This window comes from Stylophora pistillata, chromosome 5 (assembly GCF_964205215.1).
Source record: "Stylophora pistillata chromosome 5, jaStyPist1.2, whole genome shotgun sequence".
Taxonomy (NCBI): Eukaryota; Metazoa; Cnidaria; class Anthozoa; order Scleractinia; family Pocilloporidae; genus Stylophora; species Stylophora pistillata.
The window spans coordinates 4,704,482-4,723,387 of record NC_142523.1 but is presented as its reverse complement, the minus strand read 5'-3'; the positions used below and the strand labels follow the sequence as shown (position 1 = coordinate 4,723,387).

General features: G+C 38.2%; 1 protein-coding gene and 1 pseudogene across 2 annotated transcripts; both read right to left on the bottom strand.

The window, feature by feature from the left end:
- Positions 1-581: 581 nt before the first annotated feature.
- On the bottom strand, positions 582-5,472 carry LOC148729930 (E3 ubiquitin-protein ligase TRIM45-like). Its single transcript, XM_088761393.1, has one exon. The coding sequence runs from the start codon at positions 4,436-4,438 to the stop codon at positions 2,195-2,197; it is 2,244 nt and encodes a 747-aa protein (XP_088617519.1). The 5' UTR covers positions 4,439-5,472; the 3' UTR covers positions 582-2,194.
- Positions 5,473-12,012: 6,540 nt separating this feature from the next.
- LOC148729929 (uncharacterized) lies at positions 12,013-18,805 on the bottom strand (annotated as a pseudogene). The gene is made up of 14 exons (XR_016001887.1): positions 18,209-18,805; positions 17,424-17,735; positions 17,199-17,330; positions 16,803-16,973; positions 15,643-15,782; positions 15,195-15,306; positions 15,008-15,091; positions 14,693-14,877; positions 14,341-14,445; positions 14,129-14,211; positions 13,833-13,884; positions 13,583-13,647; positions 12,990-13,168; positions 12,013-12,841 (listed from the first exon to the last, which is right to left on the bottom strand). The product of XR_016001887.1 is annotated as an uncharacterized LOC148729929 (transcript).
- Positions 18,806-18,906: the final 101 nt, after the last annotated feature.

Genomic DNA, 18,906 nt, shown 5'->3' with positions numbered 1-18,906 from the left:
TACAAAATTTATGACGAGTGGCAAAGTTCAAGAAGAATTCAAGACGCCAACTTAGAGGAAATAGGATTTAGAGTTGAAGTTGAGAGTATTCAAAACTGCACAATTAATTTTGTGAACAATGGGAAACTGTAAAAGAACGAATTTCTGTTTTAATAAGAATTTATCAGGAAAATAAACTTTGTTGTTTACTGCGGTTAATGTTTTTGTATGCTGCCTTTTAGGGAATAATTTGGTATTAAAATTAACGTGAAAGATCTCTAGTGATCATAGTAATCATATTTTCATTAATAATTCATTGATGATTTAGTTGTTTATGAATTGTACCCCGATTTTCCCCGAGACCGAAATCAAAACCCTCTCCGGGCTTTTCAGAATGATTATTCTATACCAGCTATAAAGGTTCATACACGTGATCGATTTGCCTCGAGTGATAGGCTAATCAGCTCATGAATTATTAATGAGTTAAGAATGAGATTATTTTAGCGGGTGGATGTGCAACCTCTCCTAGTAAATTGCTCGTAAATCAGTCAGAAAGTTTCGAATCACTCTTTTTTGTTTTTATCAAAGACTTAGTATGCAGCAAAGTTTACTAACAATGACAACTATTTTATTGACATATTTTTATATTTCGATTATTTACAATTTTATATTGCATATTTATATATGCAATAACAAAATTTTACCAAATTAAATGTCAAAGAACAGTCTAAATACTCTGCTGGTTTAACTCAGGAATAGGTTCCCAGATAGATAGATAGATAGTTTATTATCAAAAACCTTGCAGCCACAGGCTGAATTACGTTTGATTTACAATAAAATATATACTACAAAAAATACATGGCTAAGAAGAACTAATTAAAAAGACAAAAATATATAATTAAGAGAAAAACAATATTACATCATTGCTTTATGGACATAGTGATGGATAAAACTATTTCGAGTACGAATGGTGTGGAGGCGCCGTGTAGTAAAAGAGTGCTGACTCCTTAAATTGACTTCGCACTCATTCTTGGGAGGTAGTAAGCTATAGAGCTTGTGCGAGGGATTAGACAGGATGGAATTAAAAAGCTTATCACATAAGAACTCGCGGCGGTTGTGTAAGGGAACTAGACCAGTCAAAAGAAGCGCCTCATTGTACGAACAATCTGGATAGATAATACGTAAAGCTCGCCTTTGACATCTCTCAAGATCTACTGAAAGGTATTGCGGGAGGCTATGATGATAAACAGGGCATGCATATTCAGTGACAGGCCTAATACAAGTCAAATAGAAGAGCAAAAGTTCCTCCGACTTGACCTGTGCACGCTTAAGCTGACGCAAAAAATACAGGCGCTTGTTTACTTTCTTTACAACTTCGGATACGTGATTATTCCACGTGAGATCGCAAGATATCTGCAAACCTAAGATCTTTGCTTGCTCTACACACTCTAAGTCCTGATCATTAACCTTAATTGGATCAAAGTTCTTTCTAGAGTGACTGAATGTTATGCGCAGTTCCTTGCACTTGGTTTCATTTAATTGGAACTTGTCAGCAGCTCAGTATGGCTGCTGACAAGCAGCTCAGTATGGTGAAAGCTATACGGCCCAGCTCAGTATGGTGAAAACAATCGAGCAAATACCTATGGCTGTACAATTGCTTTATCTTAGATGTAACATTACTTGAAGCTGTACCTCTAAACATAATTAATGATCTGGGACAACTGAATTTTGCATTCTTGTTTTCGTGTTAGACTTGCTATGAAACAAAAGTTTTAAAACTTGTGTAATTATTGACCTAAGATAGCTTATTGACTTGGTTGACTGATAGATCACACTTTGTGTAACTCTTTAACTCCCAGAAGTGATTCACCTGTAACTTCTTCCTATGATAGTCATACATCATCCAGCAAACAGGTAATGAGAATACTAAAACTTATCAGGTAGAAGTTCTTATTTTGATCTAACTCCAAATTCTCGTAACTAATTCACAAAGAAATGTGTAGCAGCCAGAGGGGAGAATTGACCAATCAGATCTTGGGAGTTGAAGGGTTCTAATGCGCAATCTCAGAAATTTGTGATGTGATTGGTTGTTTTGTAGTTCAACTGACCATTCAGAATATTCTTACTGAGAACATACATCACTTGTCCAGAGTAGTTTCACGTTTAAAAGTTGCATAAAATTAATTCAAATCTTTTAAGGCGTACTGATGTTAGTCTATTCGAATATCTGAATGCGATGGTTATCAAATTCAGACACAAGTATTCGACCATCGCTGAGCATTGAGGCAGACATAGGAAGATCAAATTCTCCTTTTTTGTCTCCTTTTGATCCAAATTTTGTTATAAACTTTCCACTAAGATCAAATACCTGAACTCTGTGATTAAATGCATCACAGACCATCAGGTGTCCTGCCTTGTTAACTGATAAACAACGAGGGTTTAAGAACTCCCCATCCCCCTCCCCCTTATTTCCAAATCTGTACAAAAAATTACCATTCCTATCAAACACTTTGATACAATGTTCATCTGTATCTGACACTATGAGATATTTTTCATACTGTATACAGTGAAAGGGAAAGGTTAAAGAACCCTCACCCCCGAACTTATTTAAATAATGGCCTTTAGGAGAAAACATCTTGATCAATTTGTTGTTTGAATCAGCAATAATTATATTTCCATCGTTCTCTACAGATAAGCCGAGAGGATGAAACAGCTGGTGATCAAGATTTCCTTTACTACCAAACTGGCTAAGATACTCACCCTGCTCACTGAACAATTGAACACGGTGGTTAAAACAGTCCGCCACTATAATGTTCTTGTTTTTACCAAAAGCTATCCCATAAGGCCGGTTGAGCTCACCCTGTTTATCACCTTTACTACCAAAAGATCTTAAGTAAGTTCCATCGCTACTGAATACCTGAACCCTGTGGTTATCCCACTCAGTCACTGCAATTTCATCACGTTCATTCACTGCCACTCCCCAGGGATTGCTTAACATTCCAGGAGACGAGCCTTGTTGTCCAAAAGATAACACGGGTCTGAATTGTCTGGGTGTAACTTCAACCGAGAAAGGACTGCCTCCAGCTTCTTCCTCATTGACTTTGACTACTGCCTGGCATCTTCCGGTTTCTTTCACAAAATAACTGACTTTGTAGCTACCATCGTGGTTATCTTTCACTCGCACTTCTGTTGCACAGTCATGGCCTTCCTGATTTTTTATTTCCGCAGTTACTCGGTCACGCTTTTCGTAACATTGTTGTCCTTTGGCATTTTTTGTTGTTAAAACAAAGTTCGCTTGAATTCCAATAATCGCTTCAGTGAGTCCTTTTCCTTTAGCAGTCGACTGATCCGCTTTGGACTCAGAGCTAAATACACGGCCGATTCCTCCTTGTATTGTTTTTGCCTTTAAGGCTTCGTTTTCCTCAAAGATTAATTGACGCAGACCTTCGAGGTCACAGTCTAGTTGTTCGCGCTCATCGTCGACTTCTTTCGGGATGATCGTGTTTATTGCCTTATCTAACTCTGCAAGCTCTGCGCTGGTGCTTCGCTGTAAAAGCGTTTCAAATTTTGTGACTGCTGCTTCGATCATTTTGACTTTCTGTTCCATTTCGATCCTTTGTATTCGCAAACATTCCAGTGATTGTTGCGCCTCATGATCCGCTTCATTAAAGATTTCCTGTTTCTTGGCCTCAATAACTGCGATCATGCTTTCTGCAAACTGTTGCGCGCTTCTTTTTACTTTGGCAACGTTTGCTTCGATGTTATGAGAACTCTCGTCAAGTTTCAAGATTTTGTTTCTCATCCTTTGTGCTTTTGCTTTGTTGGATTCAATCGTGGACATGACTAGCGATTTCTTTTCATTGGCCGCTTCTTCTAATAGTACTTTAACATGTCCTTCGTGAGCGGTTACAACGCATGAAGAACAAACAGTTTCTTCACATTTGACACAGAAGAATTTCAACTTTTTCTTTTCGTGGCCTCGTCGTGAACAAAATGCTGGTCGCTTCATGACATCTTCAATATCTTGATCTTCAAAATCTTTCAGCGCAAGTACTCGGTGTTCTTTGTTTTCTCGGAGTAAGTTATGTACGGTAATACACTCTTCACACCAGAATGCACAACATTGAAAACAGTAGAAACTTTGCACTCTTCTTTTGTCGCAGTTTCTGCACTTGACTCCGGCAGAACTGCACTCCCTTATGGCCAGCACATCTAGTAAACTGTTGATACGAAAGTTAGTGGGCAGATCTTTAAGATTTCCTCCAGGGACTTGACTCTCCTTGCGACACTCAGGACACGTTATGACATCATGGCGGCCACTGTTTCTTTGAATTCCTTCTAAACAGTGAAGGCAGAAGCTGTGTAAACATGGCAGCTGCTTTGGTTCAGTAAATGTGGTCATGCACACCGGACAGGAAACTTCTTCATGAAGATTGTCAAGTAAGGTTTTGATATCCATGTTTAGCGGCTTGAAAGGAAGGATTTTGCTGCACGTATTAAACACCCCTAATAAAACAGTTGTTGTCTTGCGAATGAAATGCTATAAATATTAACGAATCAGATGCGATGCCTAAAGGCGTATTTGACATGCAAGATTTCTAAGAATACCTCTAATTTTATACGGTTTGACCTCGGTAGACAGACATGTTCTCATCAGATGGTGGACAGGTTTTAGGAAGATTGGCTGACCTTCAGTGAGTCTCCAGAATGGCCACGACCAATGGCGAAGGTGTTAAATAAGAGCGTGATTTCCAGAAAAACTAGACGCTATCGTAGTGCTAACTCTAAAGTTTTCAAATAAATAGGCCATTTTTCATTGAAAATACTAACTAGTCTTCGTAGCCGACGGTTTTGTAGGGGGAGCGCCTGATGAAATACATGTGGTAATTGACAAGCGAGATTTCTGACAATCGTGTAAGTTACCGCGACCTTGATCATTTTGATGCTCACTGTGCAGCTGCAGACAGACATGTTTTCAATCAGATGGCGGACAGGTTTCAGTGGAAGAGTGGCTTCAGTATGGTCTCGGCCAATCGCGAAGCTTAGATGAAAGTTGTATATAAGAACGATCCTTCGCAGTAAAGCACTATTTGAGCAATAGTGAAAATCAGACCTGAAAAACAAATTTCAGGCCTGTACGGGATTCGAACCACTGACCTCTGCGATACTAGTGCAGCGCTCTACCAATTGAGCTAACAAGCCAACTGGGAGCAGGCCATCAAATTAATTCGATATAAACCCGTGGATGATAAATCAAACAACAACAAACATATGAAACATATGTGTGAACTGCGGTTATGAGACGTATATAAGAACGATCCTTCGCAGTAAAGCACTATTTGAGCAATAGTGAAAATCAGACCTGAAAAACAAATTTCAGGCCTGTACGGGATTCGAACCACTGACCTCTGCGATACTAGTGCAGCGCTCTACCAATTGAGCTAACAAGCCAACTGGGAGCAGGCCATCAAATTAATTCGATATAAACCCGTGGATGATAAATCAAACAACAACAAACATATGAAACATATGTGTGAACTGCGGTTATGAGGCGTATATAAGAACGATCCTTCGCAGTAAAGCACTATTTGAGCAATAGTGAAAATCAGACCTGAAAAACAAATTTCAGGCCTGTACGGGATTCGAACCACTGACCTCTGCGATACTAGTGCAGCGCTCTACCAATTGAGCTAACAAGCCAACTGGGAGCAGGCCATCAAATTAATTCGATATAAACCCGTGGATGATAAATCAAACAACAACAAACATATGAAACATATGTGGCTTGTTAGCTCAATTGGTAGAGCGCTGCACTAGTATCGCAGAGGTCAGTGGTTCGAATCCCGTACAGGCCTGAAATTTGTTTTTCAGGTCTGATTTTCACTATTGCTCAAATAGTGCTTTACTGCGAAGGATCGTTCTTATATACGTCTCATAACCGCAGTTCACACATATGTTTCATATGTTTGTTGTTCTTAGATGAAAGTGTTTAAGAAGAGCGTGATTTAAAAAAAGAATAGACTCTGTATGACCTTTATTTTGATAGGTTAACATAATCAGTGGCTTATGCAGCTTAATCTTAAAAGTTTGTTGTAGATAAGTGGAGATGGTTTGCTTTATCTTGGGCAACACACGCAACAGCTAAACATGTGAACTAGTTGTCCTTTTGCCGAGTGAAAGTCACGCGCAACCATATTCTCTCCCCACCCCTCTCAGTGCCTTTTTGCCTCACTAACTCTAGCCTCCATGCTCCCGCGCGGTACATGTATCTCCATTTGATTTAAATTTAGGTACTGTTTTGTATCACTGTTTTACTATTATTTTATAATTCCACACAGCGTAAGTATTTCATTCATAGACTTTAAAATTATCACTTGACGCGATTTACAGAAGCGTTAACTTGAACCTGCTTGAGGATTTATTGATTGATCAACAGGCGTAAAATAACTGAACGCGCCGAAAATGAATACATTGGCTAAGTTTCGCTCGAAATAGTTTTGAATGGAAACCGAAATCCTCCTATCTCAGGCTACCTCTTTTTGTTTCTTCTACTCTGAACATTCTGTTCTCCACTTCCTCCACTTTTCAGCGTCGCTGTTCCAGCCAATTTAATTGTCAAAATATTCTTTTCTCGAGAGATAATGAGACAGGGACTTGACTCTTTAGTCACTGGTGAGTAGATCATGGTGGTCCTTATCGATGGATTTTTTCCTATCTCTAGAGAGCTCTTTGGTGGTTTTTTAATTTTTGGTTACCAGTCCCTTCACGCATGTTTGTGATTTCGTGGATCAGAGCAAGAGGAAAACGGAACTTTGACCTTAAGCAGCATAAAACTGCTTGTCATGGATTTCATCTGTTTGTTTTTCCGTTTTGTCACTTTTGTTTTGTGTAAAGCGGACTTTCCTTTTAGAATACAGAGCAAAAAAACTCGCGGACCAACACTACCATCGATAATCCCGTTATAATTAGCAACGATCGTTACGCCAAATATCAGTTAAACAACTTAACAGTCTTGTGGTTGAGAGGCTATTAATTTTGACCAATTACATGAGATGCCTGAAGACATATTTAACATGCAAGATTGCTGAGAATTGTTAAGTTTAGCCTGACCTCAGACATTTAAAGCTCATTATGTAGCTGTCACCTGAGATAGACATGTTTTCAATCAGATAATAGACAGTGTGTCAGAATAGAGGCTCACCCTCATTATAGCTTTGGCCAATCAAAGCTTTTTGGAAGGTGTTGGGATTAGCGTGACTTGTACAAAAAAGCTCTTGAGCCAAATCCTTGATTTTTCCTCTAATCCATCACCAGTCCTTTTCTTGCCATTCCTCCCTCCACTTATTCCTCTGTTTAACCCACAATTCACTATTAACACCGCAGCACTGAACAAAGGTGTAACGAAACACAGACTCCACACGATGTTTTGTTATCATGCTTTAATTACATACACAACTGAACGCATCAGAAAGCCATAATATTACTGACGTGAATATTTATCAAGCCGTTTTACTACTGATTTTCTAGTTCAAATGGGCTTTTGCTTACATACCATATGTTTCTTTGTCCAGATGTTGATTTTTTTTTAGCTTCTACCCATGTCCTCTCAGGCATATTACAAAAGTTTTGCTTTTAAGAAGCGATAACCGAGACGACAAAGGTCACAATCATTGCCTTAAAGTTTACTGAACAGGAAACTGAACAACAACGCGACTAATTACTTAACGTTGTTCACAGGAGCTTTAGAAAAACAAAAACTGCATCTCGTTAGAGTTACGGTGTGAGATTTAATTGGACAATTTGCCAAAAAACTGAGCATCGCTGGAAATCCCTCCGAGTAACGGGCCTAGTTGGTGGTTGTTCATGACCAGCGATAAAAATAAAGGTGGCGGAGCAGCTAATTCGAGCTAGATAGCGTGGGTTCCTTCTGTTAATAGTATTAAACTTCATGCGGGGTCTCTGCTTAAAACGCTTCAATGCACGCACAAACCCGGCTATCAATCAGCTTTTAAGATTGAGCATTACCGTAATGCGTTACAAACCTCCTGTTGGCTTGAATCCTGTAGGAGTATTACTTCCGAAATTAGCTATTCAATGAAACTTTTAAAATATCTCAGTCTTTCCTTCGAATAAATTGAGTCTCCCGTTAATTTGGTCGTAAATTAGTTAGGAAGTTTCGAATCCCTCTATTCAACACTTATTATACAGCAAAATTTAAAAACAATCATAACCATTTTATTGACACACTTTCACAGATGGATTTACAAAGTTTCATTACATTAGTTAATTATACAATTACAAAATTCTATTCTTGTCAAAAAACCGTCTATTCGCTTTGCTGCTTTTTTTTTTTTTTTTTTTTTTTAGGAAAGGGTTTCCATCTCAGCATGGCGGAAATATTCTAGGAAATAACTATGGCTGCAACAAACTCTTTATCCCAAATCTCTAACTGAATAGGTTTAATGACGAAGTAGAACTGAATTTTGTAGCCTTGTCATGGAACTTGACTATTGGTCGTGGGTCGTGGGTATAAGTCGTGAGTGTTGTTGTGGGTAGAAGTCGTGGATGTGTACGTTAATACTTAATCATAACAATAATCATTTAAAATATTATTTATAATAATACATAAATATTATGCAACCCTTATCATTGTATCAGCTCGGTTTGGTGAGCCTAATATTTTATTGATTTAGTTAAAATTCATTCAACAGAATTCATTTATTTCACCCAAAAAGAAAAGTGAAACCAAAGATAAAGCCATTATTTGCTGGATGATGTAATCTCTTGAAATGAGGGTCGTAAAAGAGTTTGAGAAGTTTTGTTCAGGTCAAACGCTTGATCAACACAAAAAATAATAATTTTAGTGACTGAAAAGAGAGAAGTGTTAAACTTAAAAGAGCAACGTTTTATTTCAGAACATGAAAAAAACCCTGGAAGACTATGTCTGTTTTAACGTTCCCAGGAAGATATCATTCAGATCATTATAAACAATTTGAAGCAGACGTGAATTTATCCAAATGAGTCTTCTCGAACAATGAAAACTGACTCACATTTTTGTGATTTCTGTGGTATATTGGCATTCACCTGCTTAAATGGATTTGAAAAAAATTGTCCTTTTTCTTCAGCTTTCCTTTGTTTGACTTGGGATATCAGCAATGACCGTTTTGGACTCATTTTAGCGATATTGGCCAGTGTCAACAACTTTCATAAGACCTTCATGGGATATCGGCAGAGACCCATGTTGACTAAATTGGCCCATTTTAGCTATATTGGCCAGTTTCAACGACTTTCTTATGACTTTCATGGGATATCGGCATAGACCCGCACTTGGACCGGCCGATTTTTACTGAATTGGACCATTTTAGCGATATTGGCCAGTTTCAACAACTTTCATAAGATTTTCGTAGGATATCGGCATAGACCCGCACTTGGACCCATTTCAACTAAATTGGCCCACTTTTAAAGATATTGACCAGTCTCCACAACTTTCTTATGACTTTCATGGGATATCGGCATAGACCCGCACTTGGACCCATATTAACTAAATTGGCCCATTTCAGCGATATTGGCCAATTTCAACAACTTTCATATGATTTTCATGGAATATCGACATAGACCCGCACTTGGACCCACTTCAACTAAATTGGCCAATTTTAGCGATATTGGCCAATTTCAACAGCTTTCATATGATTTTCATGGGATATCGACATAGACCCGCACTTGGACCATTTCAACTAAATTGGCCCATTTTAGCGACATTGGCTAGTTTCAACAACTTTCTTATGACTTTCATGGGATATCGGCATAGACCGCACTTGGACCCATTTTAACCAAATTGGTCCACTTTAGCGATACAGGCCAGTTTCAACACCTTTCATATGATTGTCATAGGATATCTACGTAGACCTGCACTTGGATCCATTTTAACTAAATTGACCCATTTTTGCGATATTGGCCAGTTTCAACAACTTTCATACGATTTTCATGGGATATCGGCATAGATCCGCACTTGGAACCATTTTAACTCAATTGGCCTATTTTAGCGATAATGGCCAGTTTCAACAACTCTATCGGCATAGACCCGCACTTGGACCGGCCTATTTTAACTGAATTGGCCTATTTTAGCGATATTGGCCAGTTTCCAGAACTTTCATATGATCTTCATAGTATATTAGCATAGACCCGCACTTGGACCCATTTTAACTAAATTGGCCCATTTTTTAAGATATTGGCCAGTCTCCACAACTTTCTTATGACTTTCATAGGATATCGGCATAGACTCGCACTTGGACCCATTTTAACTAAATTGGCCCATTTTTAAAGATATTGACCAGTCTCCACAACTTTCTTAGGACTTTCATAGGATATCGGCATACACCCGCACTTGGACCCATTTTAACTAAATTGGCCCATTTTAGTGATATTGACCAATTTCAACAACTCTCATATGATTCTCATGGGATATCGACATAGACCCGCACTTGGACCCATTTCAACTAAATTGGCCCATTTTAGTGATATTGACCAATTTCAACAACTCTCATATGATTCTCATGAGATATCGACATAGACCCGCACTTGGACCCATTTCAACTAAATTGGCCCATTTTAGCGACATTGGCCAGTTTTAACAACTGGCATACCTTTATAACTTTCATGGGATATCGGTATAGACCCGCACTTGGACCCATTTTAACTAAATCGGTGCACTTTAGCGATACAGGCCCGTTTCAACACCTTTCATATGATTTTCATAGAATATCGGCGTAGACCTGCACTTGGACCCATTTTTGCGATATTGGACAGTTTCAACAACTTTCATATGATTTTCATGGGATATCGGCATAGACCCGCACTTGGACCCATTTTAACTTAATTGGCCTATTTTAGAGACATTGGCCAGTTTCCACAACTTTCTTATGGTTTTCATGGGATATCGGCATAGACCTGCACTTGGACCGGCCTATTTTAACTGAATTCACCCATTTTTACCAATATTGGCCAGTTTCAACGACTTTCTTGTGACTCTCATGGGATATCGGCATAGACCAGCGCTTAGACCGGCCTATTTTAACTGAATTGGCCAATTAATTTTAGCGATATTGGCCAGTTTCAACAACTTTCTTGTGACTTTCATGGGATATCGGCATGGACCAGCACTTGGACCCATTTGAACTGAATTGGCCCATTAATAACCATTGGGATGTTGCTATTGACTGCACTTGGTTAAAACTTCCATTTTGGTCTTTATTAATAATTTTGCAATGTTTGTCATGGGATATCCGCATTGACCCAGGTTAGACTTATTTTTGCGATATTGGCCAGTTACCACAGACTTTCTTATGTTCCTCTTGGGACATAAGCATTGACCAGTGTTAGACTCATTTTAGTGTTATTGGCCAGTTTTCAAAATTTTCGTATGGTCTTAATGGGATATTGCTCTTGGCCCGCATTTAGGTCCCACTTTAGCGATCTTGGTCAGTTTGCCCAATAAAGGGGTCCTGATTTTCATGGGACACTTAGACACATCTATTGTGGTGATTTTGTCTTATTTTCTGCGACTTTCTCGCGGCTGTTATGGGATATTTCTATTGACAGGGCTTGGTTCAATTTTCAATTTTGTGCCAGTCACTTTCCGCAACTTTTTTATGATTTTCATGGGATATGGACTTGGAGTTACTTCGTTGCTATTGGCCAGTGTTAGTAACTTTCTATTAATTTTCATGGAGTACTTGGACAAATCAATTCTGGCGATATTGGCCAATTTCTGCGACTTTCTAGTGGTGCGCTTATGGGATATTGTATTGATCTCCGCTTAACTGAATCACGTAAAAGTGCACCAAATAATTGTAACTATTCATCATTGTTTTACGTACAAACACTTGCGCCAAAATGCTGGAATGCCCTTAATTTAAACAGGCTAAAAACGTCCTAACAAAGTGACCAGGCAAAGGTGCGTTAAGGCAGCAAGGAGGAAAAAAGGAGGTTGCATTAACTTCTGGAGGAGAGCTCTTAGTTGTCTTGCAAAGTGACTGACTGATTAACCTAGAGTTTATTTTGTTTTTGTTTGCAGATTGGTAACATTTTTTGGTAGCTTCACGTTTATGAGTGAAAAAAAAGGAACAGGCAGCTGAGACGATTCACAAGTTAACATTAAGATATTTCTGTGTCGAAATCTGAACTATCTGAATCGGATGCGCTGTCACTTCCGTATTCGGCATAAAGAACGGAACGCAAGTCCTCAAAGATTTCACTTTGGCCGAGCTGTTGAACAACGTCAGCTTCATCAGTGTTATCATCGTCATCTTTTTGAACCTCCTCATCGTCATCATCGGAATTCAGTTCAGGGAAAATTCCAAGATCAAACTGAGCTTCACATTCTTTATGGCCACCAGCACCTCCAGAAAAGAGACCGTGGAGATGGTGGTGAAGACAGAAAGCTTATCCATTTTAGTTCAAGCAATAGCAAGCAATGCACGAGCTCGCTCCGAATCCTTCTGTTCTATAAGCTCCTTTGACAATGCGCCCAATACCTTAAACTTTCCCTCGAAATGACTGAGCATTCGGACCATTTCTTCTTTGGTGTTGCCTATTTCCTCTTGGCATCTTTTGCGGACATGGACCAAATCAATGAGTTGCCTCTTTAAACAATAGGGGACAGTAGAATGCGACTGGATGTCATCGTTAAGTACAAGCCACAAACGACTGTCGATGTTTAACGCGTCTTCAACTGAAATTGTGGAAGGGTACTTACAATCCAACGTGTCAACGTTTTGTTTTGTATATTCCTTGACCAGCTGTTTAATGGCTCCTGTTGCCCTCGTGATCTGCGTACAAAGCCGTTTCGCAATGGCTTGTCCATCTGAAGAATTAACACGACAAAAGTCAAAATGATACCATAAAAAGCCGAGATTTACAGCTATCATGTCGCTACGATATGACAGTTACAGCTTCAATTGGGCTTCTTGATGACAAATGTTGACACCTGAACATAATTATCAATGCAATACCTGCATATTTCTTCATCAGTTGTAAGAGAAACCACCTTTCTGAGCACTTAACATGCATGGACAACAACAGGTCCTCTCGACGCTTGTCTTGCAAATCGAGGAGGTATGCAATATACATGCTGCTGTCCGGAGACCACCGGGGTTGGCCGCTTTCAAGGTTCTTTAGCTGTTGATCCAACCTATTACCGCCAGAAAGGGAAAAACTGGAGAAGCCAAAATAATTTTTGAAATTAAATTGCATTTGGTTTGGTCCTGCATTGCTTTGCAATGCCATTGCCAAACAGCCGTGAGAATCAAGTAAAATACCATTGCTTTGCAATGCCATTGCCAAACTTGCCGCGAGAATCAAGTAAAATACCAATAACGACTTGCACGTTTGACTGCCATTGTCCATAATTCTTATTGCTCGATTGCCTGACTGTTTCAGGTCTCGTAGTATGATTAGCTATTTGTAGATGTTGTGGCTAGAAATGATTACTTTGGTTTTGTTTTGGCAGATCTCATTTCAAAACTGTTCTTATGTTTGGACGTAAATATAACTTAGTTCCCAGACTAGGAGAGTAACTTGCAGGATACAAAAGATGGTTTCATACCTGTCAAGCTGATCGGTCAATATTTTCCAAGTTTCAGATCCCGGGAGCATTTTTGCAGGTTTGTTCTGTAAATGGACGGTGTAAAAAATTCAGTGGAAAAGTTTCAGAAAAATGGAGATGAATGACAGAGAGCCTGGTGATAGACCAAAAAGTGACATAATTCTTGCAAAATTCAGAAAGTAAAATCACGAGTTGCATATTTGGAGTAAACTGCATTATATGAAAACCAAATCCTCATGCCACTTCATACCGTACACAGAGGAACTGCCTCAACTTGTCTGGGTAATCATCTGGTGATGAACCTTTCAAGAAGAAAACGTCAAATCCTAAATATTCGTAATCACTTGAGTAACTCTTAGCTTCAGTTGTGGTAGTTCATTATGTTCCTCTTTAGCACTTAAAACAATTATCTATAACCAATTTTTATTGTTGGTCGTTAAAGGCGAGGAGCCAATCCAAATAACTTCCCCTCAATAAATATGCGACCTCAGATAACATTAACAACACCCGATCTCCATCCTAGTGAAACGGAAAATTTGTACGTACTAGCTTTTCTTGCACTGGCCGCTTTGTTAGCCGTAGATTTCTCCATCATACTCCACTCTGAGATGCTGGATATGTCCACCTTAACACCTTGGTAATGGAAAAAAACACCAAAAATCAATAGTAAAACGGGGCTGTATCATCATCTCGACATCTCCATATATTGGAGGGATAACATAAAAAAATGACAGATAGTAAAATCAAACCCCAACCTGTTTCCTGTTTCGTTCAACTTCTCAAGAAGCAAATTTAGTTGCTCTTGAGTTTCTTTCTCCATTTCCACTGCTTTCTTCAAATGGTCACGAAGTCGTTCTCCTAAACTTTTGGGAAAAAAAGAATCAGTCAAAAACAGCACGATGATGACGATGATGATGATGATGACTTTATTTAAACTCGGATGAAAATGAGGCTTGTTAGGCCTCTACCAATAGAGATGCTAATATACCGAGAAAAATATATGAATATAAATTACAGAGTGGTTTACGAAAACATCACAACTGAAATCGGTCACAAAAGGATATATTCTGGTAATGACCGTATTTGTAAAACGTGAAGATTGACAGCAACATTACCAAGTTCAAAATGGACTTTTTTGCGTAGTGCATCATAAAGTCAGTTAAGGTATCGACTCGAAGGGCTGGAGTCATTTCTTTCGTTACTTTTGCTGTTGGCCTTAAGTAAGACCACAATCTCTCCATCACCTCGCCATCACTCAACCCAAACCCTTCTAGCCTTCTTCCGCTGTAGTTGACCTAGTGTTATAATGCAAAAGAACAAAAAATGAATCATGAAAACATTAGCTGTTTTGAAGTAAGGATGCATGCATTCTACAATAACTATTAACTCCTCAAAAGTATTCAATGGGCATATCTTTCAAAATACCTGACAAGAAACTTTGTGTCCATAGCAGTGAAATGCTGGTATCGCAAGAGTAACATTTTCAAGCAATATTTCCTGGTGCGTATTCTACAGTGCATATAAAACAATACAACAATCGTTTAACAAGCAAAAATACTAGAGTACCACGACAAAGATTTCAGTTGAAATAAAACTGCAAAAAAAATCTTACTCTCAAATGTGTATCCAGCACACATGCAATATCATAAAAGAAGTGAATGTTGATAGCTTTGTCTTGTACATGATTTTCAATCCATTTCAGCAAATACACAGCATTTCCAATCCTGTTTGATAAAATTATAATCATCATTAATAACCATTTGCGTGCTGTAATTGAATCATGCCCTAGTTTCATTGAGTGCCCTAATGTAATTGGTTTATAACACAGGGTTACACTATACAGCTGTACATAAGTAACACACAAAAAAATCTTTCTTTGGGACCCAACATTGGTCATGTAAATTTGCTACTAAGAATTCAAAGTAACTTGTCTCTGAATTCTTACATCTTACAATTTAACATTAAGTAACTCTATAAATTACATATTGCTTGACAATAGCCAAACCAAAATGTAAATATAGGTTTTAGTATAAATTATATTTCATTTTGCATGTACATACTCTTCTCCTCTCCTTAAGCTGAAAAACTTGAGTGGCACTTCATGCTTACAGCCTGCTCCAAAGAGGGCCGTCTCATCCAGCTTTGCTGATTTGTTCTTGGAGCGGAGATTGGACCCAGCTTGAAACTGGTTACATTGCTCCTACAACAAAAAACTTTTAACTTAAATCTTCAACTTCCTTCACACCTTTCCAATTGAAGGTTTCTAATTAAACCATACTTAATGAAGATAATAAACAGTTCAGTATTGTTCTTGAAGCTCACAATTCACAAGGTTCCTGTAAAGTTTACATACTAGCAAACTAACAACATATTTGAGCAACATGTGTTTTGGAATGGACTAGTACAATTAGAAATTAAAAATCACACGATGGAAAAGAAGGCAAGGAAAAAATTAGCAGAAAACAATCATCACTTCTCAATTTGTAATCAAATTCAAAACTTAGACAACAAAATAAATTTACTGCTTGACAACCCCTCCTCTTTTATTTGGGCTTGGGACCAGCAAGAGTGATGGTAGACACCCTTGGCAGAGTTTATTGTGCAAGCATATATTACCTCTAAAGACCATAAATTAATTACAAAAAAAGAAGAAACAAACTTTACTTGAAAGAAAAAGGATAAAATCAAAGAAAAGAGAGGGCTGCAATAAAGGTTATGTACTGTTCTTAACCTGAATATTCATAAGGTTCCTGTAACGTTAACATAACAAACTAACAATATATTAGAGCTACATGTATTTTGGGCAGACTTATAAGCAGCCAGAACCAAAGTAACCAACCCTTCAAACTGTACTATATTTGATTAATACAACACCTTCATATATAATAATAATAACAAAAATAATAAAGACTTTATTTATACAGGGTAACACGTAATAGCCACAGGCTAATAAATTTGTGGCCCTGGGTTAATCAACTTAAAATTACACTTAAAATTACCAAAAAAAAAAAAACATGCAAAAAAACCAAAACAAACAAATCATGCAAAAAAAAAAAAACCATGCAATGTTTTACAGTATTACATGCAATGAACATAATTGTTACTTTTGGTATCTCGTTGCAATGGTTGAGTAGTAGCATAAGTAATAATGGGTAACAAAAGGTAAGAATAAACAAACAACACACAAAATAAGGGGAAAAGATAGTCTTAGTTAACACACCGTTGACTTGCTGCTTGGTCTTTTGCTGTAATTAGCTAGAAACCTATCTACTTTTTCTTGGCTAATAAACAGTTCCTCTCCATGATTGGAAGACTTTCCACTGGTTCCAGCACTGCATTTGCAGACACATCCAAACAATGCATCAATGGAGACAAATAAACTTCCATTCTTCTATAATCAAATGCAAAAAAGCAAAATTAAAACTGTCATGTTAGAAATATTTCTTAAGCCAAAATAAATTAAAAAATGAGGAAATAGCTCCTGCTGAGAAGATCCAAGTTGATGTTTCTTGTGTAAAGTAATATCATCTCATTCATTATGCCTATATATACAATGATTTTCTTAGATTTACTATCATGGTAGACATTAGTCACTGAAGGATAACTCTACACAAACCTTAGGACATGCAGGACATTCATGATCATTCTCATAACGAGGATTGAAATACTTCAGATTGGTCAACATGCTGGACATAAACCGGAACTCACAGAAACAATCTCCAACAAGGAGCCGGTAGATGTCCTTTATCTACAGAAGAACAAATCGTTTATTTATTGTATAACTTAAGAAAAAAATTGTATTCCTGAGCATAAGATAAAACACTTCTAAATGAATACTTACGTAAACCTGGGAAGCAGGTGGGACCAACCATTGTAGTGCCTGACAAATGGACTTTAAAGATACCCTACATTCTAGGAAAATGTATTGGAGCAGGACCATGAATCCAAGGTCAAAGGCTACCTGGGGTTGTTTTGGTGTAGATGGCCAGAAACAATTCCTGACCAGGGTTATAGCTTCTGGTTCATGCTCACAGCATTTGATTTTAATGAGATGCTGCTTCCCTGTACAAAGACAAACAACATAGCGTGTCCATGCTGCTCTTCTTCTATTGTTTATCAATTCCCACCCATGCTCAAAAGAGAGATAGTTATTCTCATGAAAACGAAAAGAGATCGTAACATTATATTATTATATTCATCCTAACAGTATATTATATCCTTTGTTATTAGGTGACTATAAATCACATACCCCTTAAATCAGCCAACTCTTTCAAAATTTCCAAAAACGGACTTAACTACGTTCTGAATCTAGGGAAAATTACATGTACATTTGCAAGAAAACATCATGCTCCCTGTTCTCGCTTTTTCCTCTGTACAAAAATGGGGCAGGTTTTACTGACATAATACACATTGAAGTTGAGAAAAACTACATAAGTTTTAAAAAGTAATAGTGCAGTAACACTAAGAAAAAAGAGGAAAGGATGCTGCCCTGAAATAAAACCACAAGACAACATACAACAAACAAAACTGGCAAACGGCCAGAGTAGACATGCAATTGGGTTTCACAACATAATTGAATATTTAAAGGTGGCTGACGAGATTGTGCTCCAAAAAACTTAAATTCACCTTCCAAACTTCTGGGTGATGAAGTGATCTACCTCCTGCGTGAACGAAATTGATGTGCTTTTCACACATAAAGTGCCCAGGACTGCAGTCAAGGCATCTGCCGCATGCCTTTTCTTCGCAAAAAGGAATGACACACATCTGCTCCAAAGGCAAAGCCTGTCTTGTCAAGAGTGCTGAGACAAGCAGCTCTCTTGCATTGAGCCAGGACGCAGCCAGCGTGGCTTTCCTTTCATGGTAAGCTTTCAGCTTGCGCCTCAGCCGTACTTTTGTAACCTTTGATTTTTTTTTAGTTCTTAAGCCATGAGGTTCGTCAATATGGGGAAGGTCTTCTTGATCTGGAGAAAAACCTCTGCCAGCGTTCAAAGATCCGGCGGCCACAGGCGTTGAATCAATAAATTGCTGGGCGGCATATCGAACAGGAACACTAAACTTCGCCTTCCTCACAGCTTTTCTCCCTTTGAAAGTTACTAAATTCAAATTTTTTTTCGATCTAAAATCTCGTTTAGGAGGCATAATGGTATCTAAATCGCTTTTCAAGGGGTTAGCTGGCTGTGATACCAGGCCTTGATTTCCTTCATCTCACGATAGGTAAATAGGCTCTACTTTGACCGCTTGTATGGGTTAATTTGATGCTAATTAATCCGCATGTAAGCGGTTAATTTCGAGCGAATCGGGTGTACGGTGGGCCACTCAGAGAC

Bases quoted from the DNA above. Each gene is read 5' to 3' on its own strand.
- LOC148729930 (XM_088761393.1), bottom strand. From the start codon at position 4,438: ATGGATATCAAAACCTTACTTGACAATCTTCATGAAGAAGTTTCCTGT.